Source organism: Coregonus lavaretus, assembly GCF_964263955.1.
Source record: "Coregonus lavaretus genome assembly, chromosome: 9".
In the NCBI taxonomy this organism is placed as follows: domain Eukaryota; kingdom Metazoa; phylum Chordata; class Actinopteri; order Salmoniformes; family Salmonidae; genus Coregonus; species Coregonus lavaretus.
The window spans coordinates 46,981,354-47,001,059 of NC_139996.1; the positions used below are offsets into that span (position 1 = coordinate 46,981,354).

The 19,706-nt window shown below is 45.6% G+C and overlaps 1 protein-coding gene across 1 annotated transcript in view; it reads right to left on the bottom strand.

Moving 5' to 3' along the window:
• LOC311135258 (DENN domain-containing protein 5B-like) overlaps positions 1–19,706 on the bottom strand; it is a gene marked incomplete at both ends in the record, with an annotated part of 47,513 nt that overhangs the window by 11,846 nt on the left and 15,961 nt on the right. The window contains 13 exons of the mRNA XM_084169198.1: positions 176–372; positions 726–844; positions 1,031–1,176; positions 3,241–3,362; positions 5,180–5,308; positions 5,402–5,477; positions 7,168–7,252; positions 7,370–7,522; positions 8,194–8,313; positions 8,632–8,719; positions 10,373–10,523; positions 15,011–15,242; positions 15,447–15,947. Coding sequence (XP_084025324.1) covers positions 176–372; positions 726–844; positions 1,031–1,176; positions 3,241–3,362; positions 5,180–5,308; positions 5,402–5,477; positions 7,168–7,252; positions 7,370–7,522; positions 8,194–8,313; positions 8,632–8,719; positions 10,373–10,523; positions 15,011–15,242; positions 15,447–15,947 — 2,119 coding nt within the window. The remainder of the gene's footprint in view (positions 1–175; positions 373–725; positions 845–1,030; positions 1,177–3,240; positions 3,363–5,179; positions 5,309–5,401; positions 5,478–7,167; positions 7,253–7,369; positions 7,523–8,193; positions 8,314–8,631; positions 8,720–10,372; positions 10,524–15,010; positions 15,243–15,446; positions 15,948–19,706) is intronic.

Below are 19,706 nucleotides of genomic sequence, written 5' to 3' on the forward strand. Positions count from 1 at the left end.
AAAGTAAGGTATAGCAATGAGTGAGTTTTTTTTTTTTTTTGCGCATTTTACTCATGACAATAGAAAGATAAAATATGATGGTTGACTGTTCATATAAAAAAGTGTAATATCTGTTTTTGACAGCTGCAAACTGTGTGTCTATGTATATGTGTGTGTGTGTGTGTCCCATACATACTGTTGTTACTGTTGCTGCGCCCCAGTGACCCCAGACCCCCCATGCGTCCACTCTGAGGGGGCGAGCCCTGCTCCGGGGGTGTCCCCGTCCACCTCCCAGAATCCTCCTCTCCTCTGGGAGACACCAGCTGACCAATCAGTACCCTCTCCAGGCTGCCGTCACCCACACCCTTCCCCAGCCAGCGGCCACACGGGAACCTGGGAGGAGAGCGGGGGTGTAGAGAGATAATGGGGTCAGAGGTTAGATGTGAAATAGGGCAAGTGAGAAGTCATTTGGGACTGGGCAATTCAGAATTTTTAAGGAGAGTCAAATTCATTGGGCACCAAACAAAAATGGAGGGACTACCTGAACTAATTTTCCTTTCCTGTTGCAGAACGTTTAAAACATGTTTTCCGTTGCATGCCCTAATGAACATGACCTAGGTGAGTGCAGAAATTAGAGCAACACTTTTCTAACTAACTTGGTCAAAAAGGTGTGGAGTTCAATGCAGGTTTGACACACAGCCAAAACAGTGTGTCCATACAGTGTCCATACAGTATGTGTGTGTTACCTGTAGGTGTGTCCAGTGATCTCATTGTGCACAATCACACAGTCCACCAGACACTTAGCCAGTAAGCCAGAGTTCTCCTGCCCCAACTGCAGGGTGCTCAGCCTGCCCAGGTTCTGACACTGACACAGAGACAGACCAGAGTGAGAACTGTGTGTGTGTGTGTGAGAGAGATTTGTGAGAATGCGTGTACGTGTAGGTGTGTGTGTGTATATGTGTGCGCGTTTGCACATGTGCGTTTGATGGAGAATTCCCGAAGCAGTAGCTTCCATCCACACCACCCAGCCTAGAGGAACAGAGCCTCTCACCTGGAAGAAGATCTCCTGTGTGTTCTTGGGGATCTGCCTGACCCCAGAGTCACCAAGCTCTCCAGACACACACACCCAGGGGTTGGACATTGTCATGGCGATGCTCAGCTTCTTCATGGGTGTTATGACAACACGGTATGGAATGCCTGAAGGGACACAAGAGACAAGAACATTTACATTTTGGTCAGTTACTTAAAGGGGTCCCTCAGGGTTCAATAATTGGCCCACTATTGTTCTCACTTTATATAAACAACATTGGTGATGATGTCAGATATTGTAAATTCCATTTATATGCAGATGACACAGTGATGTACTCTATTGCTCCAACAGCGGACCAAGCTTTAATGCAGTTGGAGTCTGATTTTAGGATACTACAGGGGTCTCTTTTACAGCTTAAACTTGTTTTAAACGCTAAGAAAACAAATGTCATGTTTTTTTCTAGGTCTAAACTCTCAATTAGAAACACTTTTGTAATCACTAGCTTGGATGGTACTCAAATCAAACAGGTCTCTGCATATAAATACTTAGGGGTATGGTTAGATGATAGGCTTTCTTTTAAAAAACATGTTGCTGAATTGAGAAAAAAGCTCAAATTCAAGATAGGGTTCCTTTACAGAAACAGGGCTTGTCTGTCCTCCGTAAATAGAAAACAAATTGTGCAGGCTACTTTTATGTCCGTTTTAGATTATGGTGATATTATCTATATGCATGCATCGGCAAACACATTAAAACCACTGGATGCTATTTACCATTGTGCACTCAGGTTTATCACGGGTGATAGTTACAAAACTCATCACTGTTTCCTATATCATCATGTGGGTTGGGCCTCTCTATTTGTGAGGCGAGAGCAACATGCTCTCTTGTTTATTTATAAAGCACTTCTTTTAAAACTACCTCCATATAGATCATCATTAATTTCCACTAGATATACTAATTTTAAAACCAGATCACAGATGTGGATTACATTAGAGACTCCTGTGGTCTCCACAGAGTTGGGTAGGACTGCCTTCAGTTCCTTTGCGCCTTATTTATGGAACAAACTGCAGATCCAACTTAAGTTAGACACTCTGGTGTCCCTCGCCCATTTAAAAAATGTTATGGAGGATCAATGATGTTGTCTGTGATTGTTTCTGTTGAATTGTGTTTTTGTTTTGTATGTTTGAAATGTTCTTGTCTGTATGTCTAAAACTGTACATGTCAACATGTTTACACAGGGCACAGCCATAAAAGAGATCCAGATCTCAGTCTGTTTTTCCCTGTTAAAATAAAGATAAAAAAAACATTTTTTTTAGCAGATGCTCTTATCCAGAGCGACTTACAGGCAGTGAACACATTTCACATTTCAGTGAATGTTAGATGTTTACGGACCTTGCCTTACAGGTACCTCTAGTTGAGGGTTCCCCAAACTCACAGAATTTGGCCCGCGGGTGGTTGTATTTGTCCCCCCCCCCAAGTTTTGAGCAAAAAAAATATTCAATCATTGTTGGACATAAGACTGTAAAAAAAAAAAACAGGAAATCAGCTCCAAGTGATTTTAATTTAAGAAATCTGTTCAAGTATTCTCACGCATAATAGAGACACATGATCGTATACAAATGTAAACAAGGTCTGAAATGATTATGTTTTAGTGAAACATTATGTCCGTTTGGGCTTCTTGCGGTGAACTTGCAGTCTACAAATGTATTTGTAATTATGTTCCAGACCCCCGACCATTCGCTCAAGAAAAAAATTGGCCCGCGGCTGAATCTAGTTCAAACCAGCTAACAATGTTTGGATCCCTAGTACGTTAGTGGTAACGTTCCTCTATCCAAGATGCCAGTGTTCTAAAAACATTCCTTCTTAAAACGTTTCAGGAACTGTCTAAGAACGTTTTTCAGAACTGCAGGTAGATGTTGACTTATGATGTGAAGATAATATTTCTGCAATATCATTCTAATAACTAAAAACACTCCAATAACGTTAGGAAAACACTCTCTCATAATGTTCTCATAGAACCAAATAGGAATAAGGAACCAATGAGAACACACCCGATATGTTCTAGGAACGTTTCTGGTTTCAGTATCTTGGAAGCTGGGAAATTTGTTGTTGTTGCAGAAAACTAAAATGAACGCTTCTCATTGGACAATTCCAGTTACTCTGTCCCTGTTGCAATCAGTTTCCTTCCATTTGGTGCCAAATGAACACAGCCCTGTGGAATCTGCCAGACTTACTGATGGAGGTGAATGTGCGTGTGAAGCAGAGGTAGTCCACAGTGTTGAGGGACAGCAGGTGGAACAGGAACTGCTCCCTCTCCTCCTCACACAGGAGGAACGCATGGGGCTTGTACAGCTGCCTGTAGGGAGGGGACCGAAAAGTTAACACACACCTCACAGAGAAAATAAATGAAGCATTTATCTGTCATTACCCTTTTCACGTCATCGTGCCAACCCGAACCGTGCTGGCTCAAATATATTTTTTTCACATTGTCCTTTCCAGCACGGTCCTAGCAACTATCGTGGATGTACAGTACAGCTTGGCTTGGCTCTGCTCAGCTCAAGTTCCAAGTACAGTGAAATGCCTTTCTTGCAAACTCAAAAGACAACAATGAAATAACAATTTATTTCTAGAAAAAAAACACAAAAAATAAGAATAAGAAATACACAATAAAGTAAGTAAGCATACTATATACAGGAAATATTCAGTTCCAATACCATATTTGCAATGTGCAGGGATACTGGAGTGATGGAGGTAGATATGTATAGGGATAAGGGGACTTGGCAACAGGATATAAGATAAACAGAGCAGCAGCAGCTTGTATGTGAGTGGGTGTATAGAGTCAGTATAAATGTATGTGCATATTATGTGTGAGTGAGAAAATGATGGAGTGAGTGTTGGAGTGACAGTGTGTGTAGGGCCTTGTGAGTGTGCATAGAGACAATTTTAATAAAAGGTGAATAAAGATACAAGGTTAACTCAGATAGTCTGTGTAGCTATTTAATCAGTCGTACTGCTTGGGGATAGAAGCTGTTCAAGAGCCTGTTGGTGTCAGACTTGGTGCACCGGTACCTCTTGCCGTGCGGTAGCAGAGAAAATAGTCTATGGCTTAAGTGGCTGGAGTCTTTAACGATTTTCACCGCCTTATATTGAGGTCCTGGATGGCAGGGAGCTCGGCCCCAGTGATGTACTGGGCTGTCCGCACAAACCTCTATAGCGCCATGCGATTGAGGGTGGTGCTATTGCCATACCAAGCAGTGATGCAGCCAGTCAATATGCTCTCAATGGTATAGCTGTAGAACCTTTTCAGAATTTGAGGGCCCATGCCAAACTTTTCAACCTCCTGAGGGCGCCTTCTTCACGACTGTGCGTGTGTGTTTGGACCATTTTAAGTCTTTAGTGATTTGGACACAGAGGAACTTGAAGCTGTCTACAAGCTCCACTGCCGCCCTGTCGATGTAGATGGGGGTGTGCTCACCCCCACTGTTTCCTTCAGTCCACAATCAGCTCCTTGGTCTTGCTGACGTTGAGGGAGAGGTTGTTGCTCCGGCACCACACTGCCAGGTCACTGACCTCCTCCCTGTAGGCTGACTCATCGTCGGCGGTGATCAGGCCTACCACCGTTTTGTCGTCAGCAAAGTTGATGATGGTGTTGGAGTGTGTGGCCACGCAGTTGTGGGTGAACAGGAAGTACAGGAGGTGACTAAGCACACACCCCTGTGTTAAGGGTCAGCGTGGCGGATGTGATGTTGCCTACCCTCATCACCTGGGGTCGGCACGTCAGGAAATCCAGGATCCAGTTGCAGAGGGAGGTGTTCAGACCCGGAGTCCTACGTTTGGTGACGAGATTGAAGGGGACAATGGTGTTGAACGCTGAGCTGTAGTCAATGAACAGCATTCTCACATAGGTATTCCTCTTATCTAGGTAGGTGAGGGCAGTGTGGAGAGCAATTGAGATTGCGTCATCTATGGATCTGTTGGGGCGGTATGCACATTGGAGTGGGTCTAGGGTGTCTGGGATGGTGGAGTTAATGTGTGCCATAATAAGCACTTCATGATTACAGAAGTGAGTGCTACTGGACGGTACTCATTGTAGCATGAAGCCTTAGAGTTCTTAGGAACAGGAATGATTGTGGTTAGTACTGTGAAGAGGGTATATGTGATATGTGTGTGTACCTGAGTAGGTTCTGGTTGGCCAGCAGCAGTTTGAGGTGTTGCGAGAGCAGTTTCTTCTCCAGGGAAAGATGGATCCAGGCCCGCGCCCGACCCACCTCACTGAGACCCTCACTCATAGTCTGGACAAACCTAAAAAAGAGATCAGAAATTCAATGGTTTTCAAAGATAGCAGTGTGTTGGGTTGTGTTGCACTGTGCGTTGGGTTATGTTGCGCTTTATTACCTCATATCCTGTACAAAGGAGCCCTTCGGGGGTGGAAGCCCCTCCTCTAGCCTCGTGCTGTCCAGCCCATTGGACACTGTAACCAGGAAGAGAGAGTGATTGGCAGATGTGATCAGACTTGACAGAGTACACGTAGCAGACAAACTATTATCTTGTTAATGGCTAGCAGACCAGACCATAGAATGATTGTGGCATGATTAGATAGATATATTACTGTACTAAATTCCTAGTATGTGTCTAGCCTGGTCCCAGATCTGTGACAAGGCTAGTATGTAAACTCAGCAAAAAAAGAAACGTCCTCTCACTGTCAACTGCGTGTATTTTCAGCAAACTTAACATGTGTAAATATTTGTATGAACATAACAAGATTCAACAACTGAGACATAAACTGAACAAGTTCCACAGACATGTGACTAACAGAAATTGAATGTGTCCCTGAACAAAGGGGGGGGGGGTCAAAATCAAAAGTAACAGTCAGTATCTGGTGTGGCCACCAGCTGCATTAAGTACTGCAGTGCATCTCCTCCTCATGGACTGCACCAGATTTGCCAGTTTTTGCTGTGAGATGTTACCCCACTCTTCCACCAAGGCACCTGCAAGTTCCCGGACATTTCTGGGGGGAATGGCCCTAGCCCTCACCCTCCGATCCAACAGGTCCCAGACGTGCTCAATGGGATTGAGATCTGGGCTCTTCGCTGGCCATGGCAGAACACTGACATTCCTGTCTTGCAGGAAATCACGCACAGAACGAGCAGTATGGCTGGTGGCATTGTCATGCTGGAGGGTCATATCAGGATGAGCCTGCAGGAAGGGTACCACATGAGGGAGGAGGATGTCTTCCCTGTAACGCACAGCGTTGAGATTGCCTGCAATGACAACAAGCTCAGTCCGATGATAATGTGACACACCACCCCAGACCATGACGGACCCTCCACCTCCAAATCAATCCCGCTCCAGAGTATAGGCCTCGGTGTAACGCTCATTCCTTCAACGATAAACGCAAATCCGACCATCACCCCTGGTGAGACAAAACCGCGACTCGTCAGTGAAGAGCACTTTTTGCCAGTCCTGTCTGGTCCAGCGACGGTGGGTTTGTGCCCATAGGCGACGTTGTTGCCGGTGATGTCTGGTGAGGACCTGCCTTAAAACAGGCCTACAAGCACTCAGTCCTATTGCAGACAGTCTGAGCACTGGAGGGATTGTGCGTTCCTGGTGTAACTCGGGCAGTTGTTGTTGCCATCCGGTACCTGTCCCGCAGGTGTGATGTTCGGATGTACCGATCCTGTGCAGGTGTTGTTACACGTGGTCTGCCACTGCGAGGACGATCAGCTGTCCATCCTGTCTCCCTGTAGCGCTGTCTTAGGCGTCTCACAGTACGTACATTGCAATTTATTGCCCTGGCCACATCTGCAGTCCTCATGCCTCCTTGCAGCATGCCTAAGGCACGTTCACGCAGATGAGCAGGGACCCTGGGCATCTTTATTTTTTTTATTTTTTTGTCAGTAGAAAGGCCTCTTTAGTGTCCTAAGTTTTCATAACTGTGACCTGAATTGCCTACCGTCTGTAAGCTGTTAGTGTCTTAATGACCGTTCCACAGGTGCATGTTCAATAACTGTTTATGGTTAATTGAACAAGCATGGGAAACAGTGTTTAAACCCTTTACAATGAAGATCTGTGAAGTTATTTGGATTTTTACGAATTATCTTTGAAAGACAGGGTCCTGAAAAAGGGACGTTTCTTTTATTGCTGAGTTTATCTGCTCTGACCTGGAGACTCGGCAGGTGATGGTGGCTCCATCTTCTCCTCATTGGCCTGGCAGTGGAGCAGGTGGGACCACAGAGCCGACCCTCCCTGGACGGTACAAACACTCAGTCATTAACTCAACCACGGGAAAACAGCAGTGTGCGTGTGTGTGTGTATGTACAGTATGTATGAATGTGTGTGTGTGTGTGTTTGTTTGTTACTAACCTGTTTGAGCTGCAGCCCGTGGCCCCAGGTCCTCTCCAGCAGGTTACAGAGGCTGTGGATCAGTGTGTTCTCCTGCAGGCCTGTGATGCTGGCCTCGCCCTGCCCCAACTCCACACTCTCCTTCCCCATCCTCTCCATCAACATACGCCTGGTCTGCACCACACAAAGACACAACAAACACTTAATCCGGCCTAAATCATGACTTCTACACCCTTCTACCGAAGTGTGGACTTGCCCACTCCCCATCATGGATTTAAGGATTTTATTAATTATTTTTTTTGTCATTTAGCAGACGCTCTTATCCAGAGCGACTTACAGGAGCAATTAGGGTTAAGTGCCTTGCTCAAGGGCACATTGACAGATTTTTCACCTATTCGGCTCGGGGATTAGAACCAGCGACCTTTCGGTTACTGGCACAACGCTCTTAACCACTAAGCTACCTGCCACCTGGCATGATGAGGGGTGTGCAATGGCACACTTTAGGAGAAGTGTGGAGAACTGGGATGCATATCAATACATGATTCATGCAAGGGTCAGAATTAAGCACACGCAACTCAAGTTAGGAGGACTTGGCCCTCATTGAATGTAGTGTTGATATATGTTATCATTTTAAGAATTAAAGGTCACTAAACAGACATTTTTCAGCTACAGATGCACTGCTCACGAACTACATTTCTCCAAAAGTGGTGAACTATATAGGGAATAGGGTGCCATTTCGGACACAGACAATCACTCTGTACATCTACCTCTAACATGCTGTGTGATTGTCTAGAGCCCAACAGAGATGATGTGCTCCTGCTGTGGTGAGTCAGGAGACCCCTTACCTTCAGGCGACACTCACTCAGCAGCCCCTCCACGAAACCCTGCTGGGTTTGAGTGACAGCTGAGGGGGAGGGATCAAGCAGCTTGGACTGGTGTTGGCTCCTCCTCCCAGGAGAGTACTTCTATTGGATAAACCCAGAGAGCGAGAGACAATCAGACAATACTAAAAAGTTGATTCTGAAAACAACCAATAACTCCTTTCCCGGCCTAGCCCCTACCAATCCTGGGTTTGTAGATCGGACTGAAACAGAGAGGGACTACCTGGCTCATTTTATTTTAAACATTTTAAACGTTGTGTGCCCTTGAGAACACAACCCCGAAGAATTCAGAATGATGGTCATGCGAAGAAAGGTGAAGGCATCACCATATTGCTTACACCAGTAAAGGGAAAGGGCTAGTGGTTGATTTTGGACAGGGCCATAGGTAAAGCAGGTGTTTACCTCTCTCTGGTCAATTCCCAGTCCTGATGTCGTCTCAGTGGTCACTGGTCTCTTAATGTTGCTCCTGCGAGTGCTACGACTTGACCACCTACAACAGCATCAGACACAACGTACATTGTGTGTGTGTTGGTGTGTGTGTGTGTGTGGATCATTATTTTGTGTGTGTGTAGGTCATTCTTGTGTGTGTGTCGGTGTATATACAGTACCAGTCAAGACACACCTACTCATTTTTTGTACTATTTTCTACATTGTAGAATAATAGTGAAGACATCAAAACTATGAAATAACACATGGAATCATGTAGTAAAAAAAATATTTTAGATTTTAGATTCTTCAAAGTAGCCACACTTTGCCTTGATGACAGCTTTGCACACTCTTGGCATTCTCTCAACCAGCTTCACCTGGAATGCTTTTCCAACAGTCTTGAAAGAGTTCCCACATATGCTGAGCACTTGTTGGCTGCTTTTCCTTCACTCTGCGGTCCAACTCATCCCAAACCATCTCAATTGGGTTGAGGTCAGGTGATTGTGGAGGCCAGGTCATCTGATACAGCACTCCATCACTCTCCTTCTTGGTCAAATAGCCCTTACAAAGCCTGGTGGTGTGTTGGGTCATTGTCCTGTTGAAAATCAAATGATAGTCCCACTAAGCGCAAACCAGATGGGATGGCGTATCGCTGCAGAATGCTGTGGTAGCCATGCTGGTTAAATGTGCCTTGAATTCTAAATAAATCGTAGACAGTGTCACCAGCAAAGCACCCCCATACCATCACACCTCCTCCTCCATGCTTCACGGTGGGAACCACACATGCGGAGATCATCCGTTCACCTACTCTGCGTCTCACAATGACACGGCGGTTGGAACCAAAAATCTCAAATTTGGACTCAGACCAAATGACAGATTTCCACCGGTCTAATGTCCATTGCTCGTGTTTCTTGTCCCAAGCAAGTCTCTTCTTCTTATTGGTGTCCTTTAGTAGTGGTTTCTTTGCAGCAATTCGACCATGAATGCCTGACTCACGCAGTCTCCTCTGAACAGTTGATGTTGAGATGTGTCTGTTACTTGAACTCTGTGAAGCATTTATTTGGGCTGCAATTTCTGAGGTGCAGTTAACTCTAATGAACTTATCCTCTGCAGCGGAGGTAACTCTGGGTCTTCCTTTCCTGTGGTGGTCCTCATGGGAGCCAGTTTCATCATAGCGCTTGATGGTTTTTGCGACTGCATTCTTGAAATGTTCCGTATTGACTGACCTTCATGTCTTAAAGTAATGATGGACTGTAATTTCTCTTTGCTTATTTAAGTTGTTCTTGCCATAATATGGACTTGGTCTTTTACCAAATAGGGCTATCTTCGGTATACCAACCCTAACTTGTCACAACACAACTGATTGGCTCAAATGCATTAAGAAGGAAAGAAATTCCACAAATTAACTTTTAACAAAGCACACCTGTTAACTGAAATGCATTCCAGGGGACTACCTCATGAAGCTAGTTGAGAGAATGCCAAGAGTGTGCAAAGCTGTCATCAAGACAAAGGGTGGCTACTTTGAAGAACCTCAAATATAAAATATATTTTGATTTGTTTAACACGTTTTTGGTTACTACATGATTCCATATGTGTTATTTCATAGTTTTGATGTCTTCACTATTATTCTACAATGTAGAATAATAGTAAAAATAAAGAAAAACCCTGGAATGAGTAGGTGTGTCCAAACTTTTGTATATGGGTGTATGTTACTTACTTGTTGGTGTTGTGTCCCTGTGCCAGTACATCAGCATGCAGCCTGGGGAAGCAGCCCTGTTGGTGTCGGCCCTGGCCGATCCTCATGTCCAACAGGTGGGGGTGGATGGCCGTGTGGTCAGCCTTCAGCAGCCTGAGTTCCATGGCCTGGGCTGAGGACCAGAGCAAAATAGAGGTGGGAGATGTGAGTTGGGCCTACTGGAGAATGCTGTTGGAGAGGCAGTGTCAATTAACCTTTTCACATTATTGTGCTGACCCAAACCGTACTGTGCTGGCTCTGGTATTTTCCTGTCACATTGTCATTTCCAGCACGGTTCCAGCAACTTTGTTGGATGTGTAACCAGGCCAGTAAAATAATACGAATATATGCCATTTAGCAGACGCTTTCAATTCAAAGTGACATAGTCATGCATGCATAGTTTTTGTATGGGTGGTCCCAGCAGGAATCGAACCCACAATCCTGATGTTGCCAGTGCCAAACTCTACCAACTGAGCCACACAGGACAGTGTATTTGTTATCACACCTTTATTTCTAGCTTTTCATTCCTCTACATAGAAGTCTTACGTTGAATGACCATTGTATAAGCCTGTTTTCAAATACAGAAATTTTTATCAGTGTCATACTGTATGTAAGTCTATGATCTGTAAAGCTCTTTGTACATAACCAAGGTCATGTGTTGTTGTCACGATATGTAAGTGAACCCTATCTGGTTTACTTTGAAAGACACTTCTGGGAAACACGAGAGAGAGATAAAAGGGAGAAACTGAAACAGAGAGAAGGAGATAGAGTGTAAAGCAGAAAGAGAAAGAGATGCACTATTAAATACACACAGACAGAGACAGAGAGACAGAGAGAGAGAGAGAGAGAGAGAGAGAGAGAGAGAGAGAGAGAGAGAGAGAGAGAGAGCCTGTGAAGAAGAGAATGGTGCAGTCTCTGCAGAGCGCTTGGCAGTACTTCAAAGCTGAGAATTTTGAGGCTCTCAATATAGGGACAAGATGTACTGTTTTATTCCTCCTCCTCTCATCATATGCTACTTACAGTGAGGGAAAAAAGTATTTGATCCCCTGCTGACTTTGTACGTTTGCCCACTGACAAAGACATGATCAGTCTATAATTTTTATGGTAGGTTTATTTGAACAGTGAGAGACAGAATAACAACAATAAAATCCAGAAAAACGCATGTCAAAAATGTTATAAATTGATTTGCATTTTAATGAGGGAAATAAGTATTTGACCCCTCTGCAAAACATGACTTAGTACTTTGTTGGCAATCACAGAGGTCAGACGTTTCTTGTAGCTGGCCACCAGGTTTGCACACATCTCAGGAGGGATTTTGTCCCACTCCTCTTTGCAGATCTTCTCCAAGTCATTAAGGTTTCGAGGCTGACGTTTGGCAACTCGAACCTTCAGCTCCCTCCACAGATTTTCTATGGGATTAAGGTCTGGAGACTGGCTAGGCCACTCCAGGACCTTAATGTGCTTCTTCTTGAGCCACTCCTTTGTTGCCTTGGCCGTGTGTTTTGGGTCATTGTCATGCTGGAATACCCATCCACGACCCATTTTCAATGCCCTGGCTGAGGGAAGGAGATTCTCACCCAAGATTTGACGGTACATGGCCCCGTCCATCGTCCATTTGATGCGGTGAAGTTGTCCTGTCCCCTTAGCAGAAAAACACCCCAAAGCATAATGTTTTCACATCCATGTTTGACGGTGTGGATGGTGTTCTTGGGGTCATAGGCAGCATTCCTCCTCCTCCAAACACGGCGAGTTGAGTTGATGCCAAAGAGCTCGATTTTGGTCTCATCTGACCACAACACTTTCACCCAGTTCTCCTCTGAATCATTCAGATGTTCATTGGCAAACTTCAGACGGCCCTGTATATGTGCTTTCTTGAGCAGGGGGACCTTGTGGGCACTGCAGGATTTCAGTCCTTCACGGCGTAGTGTGTTACCAATTGTTTTCTTGGTGACTATGGTCCCAGCTGCCTTGAGATCATTGACAAGATCCTCCTGTGTAGTTCTGGGCTGATTCCTCACCGTTCTCATGATCATTTCAACTCCACGAGGTGAGATCTTGCATGGGGCCCCAGGGCGAGGGAGATTGACAGTTCTTTTGTGTTTCTTCTATTTGCGAATAATCGCACCAACTGTTGTCACCTTCTCAGCCTTGTGTAGGTCTACAATCTTGTCCCTGACATCCTTGGAGACCTCAATACTTATTTCCCTCATTAAAATGCAAATCAATTTCTAACATTTTTGACATGCGTTTTTCTGGATTTATTTGTTGTTATTCTGTCTCTCACTGTTCAAATAAACCTACCATTAAAATTATAGACTGATCATTTCTTTGTCAGTGGGCAAACGTACAAAATCAGCAGGGGATCAAATACTTTTTCCTACACTGTATCTCCCCCCCACCCCATCCTCCACCGCTCTAAAGTATCCCCTTTTCAGTCTCCCTCCCTTTCTCCCCCTCATATATAATTGTCTACCTCTTTTACCCTCCACTCCTCTTTTCTTCAATTTGGTCTTCTCTCAGATTGACAGTGAACTTCATTTCCCCTCTAATTCCACCAGAACAAATATTCCCCATCCCTCTCATATCTTTTATTCTACGTCACAGTCGCTCAGTCGAAATGTTCCCTCTTTTGTTTCCATCTTCGCTCAGTGGAACAGAGGGAATTTAGGAAGTAGAAAGAAAAAAAAAGTCAAGACGAATCCGCAAACCCATACAATGTGAGTTGTACACTGCTCAAAAAAATAAAGGGAACACTAAAATAACACATCCTAGATCTGAATGAATGAAATAATCTTATTAAATACTTTTTTCTTTACATAGTTGAATGTGCTGACAACAAAATCACACAAAAATGATCAATGGAAATCAAATTTATCAACCCATGGAGGTCTGGATTTGGAGTCACCCTCAAAATTAAAGTGGAAAACCACACTACAGGCTGATCCAACTTTGATGTAATGTCCTTAAAACAAGTCAAAATGAGGCTCAGTAGTGTGTGTGGCCTCCACGTGCCTGTATGACCTCCCTACAACGCCTGGGCATGCTCCTGATGAGGTGGCGGATGGTCTCCTGAGGGAACTCCTGGACAGTCTGTGGTGCAACGTGGCGTTGGTGGATGGAGCGAGACATGATGTCCCAGATGTGCTCAATTGGATTCAGGTCTGGGGAACGGGCGGTCCATAGCATCAATGCCTTCCTCTTGCAGGAACTGCTGACACACTCCAGCCACATGAGGTCTAGCATTGTCTTGCATTAGGAGGAACCCAGGGCCAACCGCACCAGCATATGGTCTCACAAGGGGTCTGAGGATCTCATCTCGGTACCTAATGGCAGTCAGGCTACCTCTGGCGAGCACATGGAGGGCTGTGCGGCCCCCCAAAGAAATGCCACCCCACACCATGACTGACCCACCGCCAAACCGGTCATGCTGGAGGATGTTGCAGGCAGCAGAACGTTCTCCATGGCGTCTCCAGACTCTGTCACGTCTGTCACATGTGCTCAGTGTGAACCTGCTTTCATCTGTGAAGAGCACAGGGCGCCAGTGGCGAATTTGCCAATCTTGGTGTTCTCTGGCAAATGCCAAACGTCCTGCACGGTGTTGGGCTGTAAGCACAACCCCCACCTGTGGACGTCGGGCCCTCATACCACCCTCATGGAGTCTGTTTCTGACCGTTTGAGCAGACACATGCACATTTATGGCCTGCTGGAGGTCATTTTGCAGGGCTCTGGCAGTGCTCCTCCTGCTCCTCCTTGCACAAAGGCGGAGGTAGCAGTCCTGCTGCTGGGTTGTTGCCCTCCTACGGCCTCCTCCACGTCTCCTGATGTACTGGCCTGTCTCCTGGTAGCGCCTCCATGCTCTGGACACTACGCTGACAGACACAGCAAACCTTCTTGCCACAGCTCGAATTGATGTGCCATCCTGGATGTGCTGCACTACCTGAGCCACTTGTGTGGGTTGTAGACTCCCTCTCATGCTACCACTAGAGTGAAAGCACCGCCAGCATTCAAAAGTGACCAAAACATCAGCCAGGAAGCATAGGAACTGAGAAGTGGTCTGTGGTCACCACCTGCAAAACCAGTCCTTTATTGGGGGTGTCTTGCTAATTGCCTATACTTTCCACCTGTTGTCTATTCCATTTGCACAACAGCATGTGAAATGTATTGTCAATCAGTGTTGCTTCCTAAGTGGACAGTTTGATTTTACAGAAGTGTGATTGACTTGGAGTTACATTGTGTTGTTTAAGTGTTCCCTTTATTTTTTTGAGCAGTGTATAATGGATGGAGATTTTGGTGATGCTAGCATCTTTAGCTAATCCCTGCCTCTCAATATACTCTATGCATTGGACAGAGGACAAACGGACCATGTTCATCAGGCACCAAATAGAAAAAAGCAGACTACAACAGTGAGGGACTATCTGAACTCATTTTCATTTACCGTTGCAAAAGCTTTTAAAACCTTTTCTACTGCGTGCCCTAATGAACATGACCCAGAGATAGGTGGACAGGGGGGCTCGCCCACCACATGCAGTTAGCAATAATAATAATAATAATAATAAGACATTTAAGTACTACTGTAGCACCCCTGGAACCAATTTCCACACCATGCTGTCACCCACCTACCTGATTTGTGGAGCACGCTGCACTTCCTGTAGCGACGGTTGCCGGGGTCGTCCTCGAACGTGTCGTAGAGGCGCTCCCTTTCTAGGCGGCCGTCGAACACACGCTGCAGCGGCTCCTGGTCGGCCCAGCGAGACAACACCTTGCCGTCCAAGAATGATGAGAACATGGCCGTCTCCAGGAACCAGGACAAGAAGTGCAGGTGCGGGGCGGGCTGCGCCGACAGGAAGGAGCCCTGGTGATACACAAAGGCACAAATGTTAACAACAATACACATAAAACCACTAACAAGTGAAATCTGTAACAGTGGGAGAATATTGCTTCTATCCTGAATGAGAGCTTCTTGTCAATGTATGTAGGATTACTGACTGTGAAGGAGTAGGCTACGGATATAATGTATTCCTTCAGTGAGTGACTGTCGATCAGTCTTCACCATTACCTTATCAAAGTTGCTCGTTCCCTCACGGTTGCCTAGCCAGGACTCCAGGTCAGGAGCACTGTGGATCACAAACTCTTCATACCTCCCGAAAATGGCGGCGAAACGCCCTGCGAACACCTCCCTCAGCTGCACGTTCATTTTGGCCGCATTCAGTTCCTCCTCCTCCTCCTGGAACGCCCGTCCAAGGGTCTTCCCCCCCTCCATCCCTCTTTCTCCACACCTCCTCGCTAGTGCCTGCAGTCGTTCCAGCACGGCCAACTCCTCCCCTCCCAGGTTCCCGTTGCGCCTGTCTTCCATTAGGTCCTCCAGGACTAGGCTGCTGAGGCAGGGGGGAGCGGCAGGTGCGAGTTCGGTGGTGGTGGCGCCACCATGTGGCTGGAGGCCAAAACGCAGCAGCACCTCGTTCAGCTCCTGGATGAGCTCGGGCTGGTCTGGGAAGAGGGGCAGGTCCTCGGGTGGATCCACGCGGTGGTTGTCTATGTCCACAAAGCACACGTTGGCCTGGAAGGGGGACAGATCAAATAAAATAAAATGTTATTCATCATGTACACAGTTTACAGCAGGTATAAAAGGTGCAGCAAAATGCTTGTTTCAAATCCCTCTCTTCCCCAGATCACTCTCTTTTTCTCATCTCTCCATTCTCCTCCTCTCTCTCTTTCCTCTCTAAAAACTCCCCCTCTATGGCTCTGTCTCTCTTGGCATACTAGTTTCACATAGCCTGGTCCAGATCTCTTTGCGCTGTATAGTCAACCAAAACAATTGGAGTTGGCTAAACAGCTAAACAGATCTGGGACCAGGCTAAGTTTCATGCACATCACTTCGTTCACTGACAACATTTTCATCAATGCGAAAAACAGTCAGAGAAATGAGTCAACCTCTGGAGAGAAGCCAAGCAGGCACTGGCCTGACACAGACTGTCAGAGACTGACACCATGAAATCCCCTTTAACAGCATCGACATCCCCTTTAACAGCATCGACAGTGTGCTCTGCTTAAGTGACACTTTGTCTGTCCAAACTCAGCACTGACGTTATGCCATTAACCATTTTTATTCTTAACTGCCTGTGATAAGACAGATTCACACAGACCACCGTTTGTTTACAGTTCTAGTTTAATGGCCCACTCCTCAACTTAAAAAAAAAGCAAGACAAAGTGATATTCTTCAAGAACAGGCATGAACAATGGGTATCATTCATTTACATGATCAAACACGTCTGTAAATATCAAAGAATGTGCTTTTAAAGGTTCATATGATTAAAGCATCATCGCTCCACTTCTCATGGGAAAGCTTGCAACATAAACCACGCCCTCGCCTTCCCCCTCGGAGTATGATGACCCAATTTACCATGACAAAATATGTTGACATTCCACTGTACTGTGACACATCAGCTAAATGCCATCAAAAGCTATGCGCTTTTCAAAAGCCATGACTTTGGATAAGGATACAGATAAAACGCACTTAATCCTGCTGGAAAAAGTGGACTGTAGATAGATAGATCTTTAAAACACAGGATACGATCGGGATGCGTTCTACAATCTGCAAAGTGTGCATTATATTGCTGCCTCCTGTGTCAGCCCTATCCTCTCACATACATCCAGAAATAAAACTGGGCAATTCTTAAACCTTAATTATTCACGCCGTCTGATTTCTCTAGAAATATCAGTACCTTCCTCCTCCCACCATTGCCCACGACTCAGCTCTCCCTACGGATCTCTCTGCTCCCTCTCCCTGGGCCAGCTCTACCACTTCAAAGAAAACTTCTAATATATGTCCCAAATGGCACCTAATTCGCTAAATAGGGAATAGGGTGCCATTTGGGACGCAAACCTAGCAAAATGCTTATGCGGCATGGCATAATCTTTCGTTGAGGGATGGAGAATTGGATTTGGGGAGAGAGGGGAGAAGCGGAGGAGCTCGCTGGAGGAGCAGTGTGAATTTCTATGTTTGCCAGCACCAGAGAGCTCGGGGGGGGGGGGGGGGGATGTTAATATGCAACTAGAATAGGGTGGATTAGTACAGGCACTGCAAGAATGCAGCAAATGTTACAATGCTCTTTTCATTGCCTGTTACACTGCGTAATGGAATGTCTTATTAGAATGCCCGTTACAGTGAACCTTACATTGTGTTCTACGGGTCCCCTGTAGCTCAGTTGGTAGAGCATGGCGCTTGCAACGCCAGGGTTGTGGGTTCGTTTCCCACGGGGGGCCAGTATGAAAATGTATGCACTCACTAACTGTAAGTCGCTCTGGATAAGAGTGTCTGCTAAATGACTAAAATGTAAATGTCAAATGTGTTCGATTGCTTGTTGGAATGTTTTTGCAAGGTCAGTGAATGCCTCTAAAATGCCTACTAGAATGCTTTTTATTTATTTATTATTTATTTCACCTTTATTTAACCAGGTAAGCCAGTTGAGAACAAGTTCTCATTTACAACTGCGACCTGGCCAAGATAAAGCAAAGCAGTGCGATAAAAACAACAACAACACAGAGTTACATATGGGGTAAAAAAACATAGTCCAAAAAAAATCAAAAATCAAAATACAACAGAAAATATATATACAGTGTGTGCAAATGTAGCAAGTTATGGAGGTAAGGCAATAAATAGGCTATAGTGCAAAATAATTACAATTAGTATTAACACTGGAATGCTAGATGTGCAAGAGTTTATGTGCAAATAGAGATACTGGGGTGCAAAATAGCAAAATAAATAACAATATAGGGATGAGGTAGTTGGGTGGGCTAATTTCAGATGGGCTGTGTACAGGTGCAGTGATCGGTAAGGTGCTCTGACAACTGATGCTTAAAGTTAGTGAGGGAGATAAGAGTCTCCAGCTTCAGAGATTTTTGCAATTCGTTCCAGTCATTGGCAGCAGAGAACTGGAAGGAATGGCGGCCAAAGGAGGTGTTGGCTTTGGGGATGACCAGTGAGATATACCTGCTGGAGCGCAGACTACGGGTGGGTGCTGCTATGGTGACCAATGAGCTAAGATAAGGCAGGGATTTTCCTAGCAGTGATTTATAGATGGCCTGGAGCCAGTGGGTTTGACGACGAACATGTAGTGAGGACCAGCCAACAAGAGCGTACAGGTCACAGTGGTGGGTAGTGTATGGGGCTTTGGAGACAAAACGGATGGCACTGTGATAGACTACATCCAATTTGCTGAGTAGAGTGTTGGAGGCTATTTTGTAAATGACATCGCCGAAGTCAAGGATCGGTAGGATAGTCAGTTTAACGAGGGCATGTTTGGCAGCATGAGTGAAGGAGGCTTTGTTGCGAAATAGGAAGCCGATTCTAGATTTAACTTTGGATTGGAGATTCTTAATGTGAGTCTGGAAGGAGAGTTTACAGTCTAACCAGACACCTAGGTATTTGTAGTTGTCCACATACTCTAGGTCAGACCGGTCGAGAGTAGTGATTCTAGTCGGTTGGGCGGGTGCCAGCAGCGTTCGATTGAAGAGCATGCATTTAGTTTTACTAGTGTTTAAGAGCAGTTGGAGGCTACTGAAGGAGTGTTGTATGGCATTGAAGCTCGTTTGGAGGTTTGTTAACACAGTGTCCAATGAAGGGCCAGATGTATACAAAATGGTGTCGTCTGCGTAGAGGTGGATCTGAGAGTCACCAGCAGCAAGAGTGACATCATTGATATACACGGAGAAAAGAGTCGGCCCGAAAATTGAACCCTGTGGCACCCCCATAGAGACTGCCATAGGTCCAGACAACAGGCCCTCCGATTTGACACATTGAACTCTATCTGAGAAGTAGTTGATGAACCAGGCGAGGCAGTCATTTGAGAAACCAAGGCTATTTAGTCTGCCAATAAGAATGCGGTGGTTGACAGGGTCGAAAGCCTTGGCCAGGTCGATGAAGACGGCTGCACAGTACTGTCTATTATCGATCGCGGTTATAATATCATTTAGGACCTTGAGCGTGGCTGAAGTGCACCCATGACCAGCTCGGAAACCGAATTGCATAGTGGAGAAGGTACGGTGGGATTCGAAATGGTCGGTGATCTGTTTGTTAACTTGGCTTTCAAATACTTTCGAAAGGCAGGGCAGGATGGATATAGGTCTGTAACAGTTTGGATCTAGAGTGTCACCCCCTTTGAAGAGGGGGATGACCGCGGCAGCTTTCCAATCTCTGGGGATCTCAGACGTTACAAAAGAGAGGTTGAACAGGCTAGTAATAGGGGTTGCGACAATTTCGGCGGCTAGTTTTAGAAAGAAAGGGTCCAGATTGTCTAGCCCAGCTGATTTGTAGGGG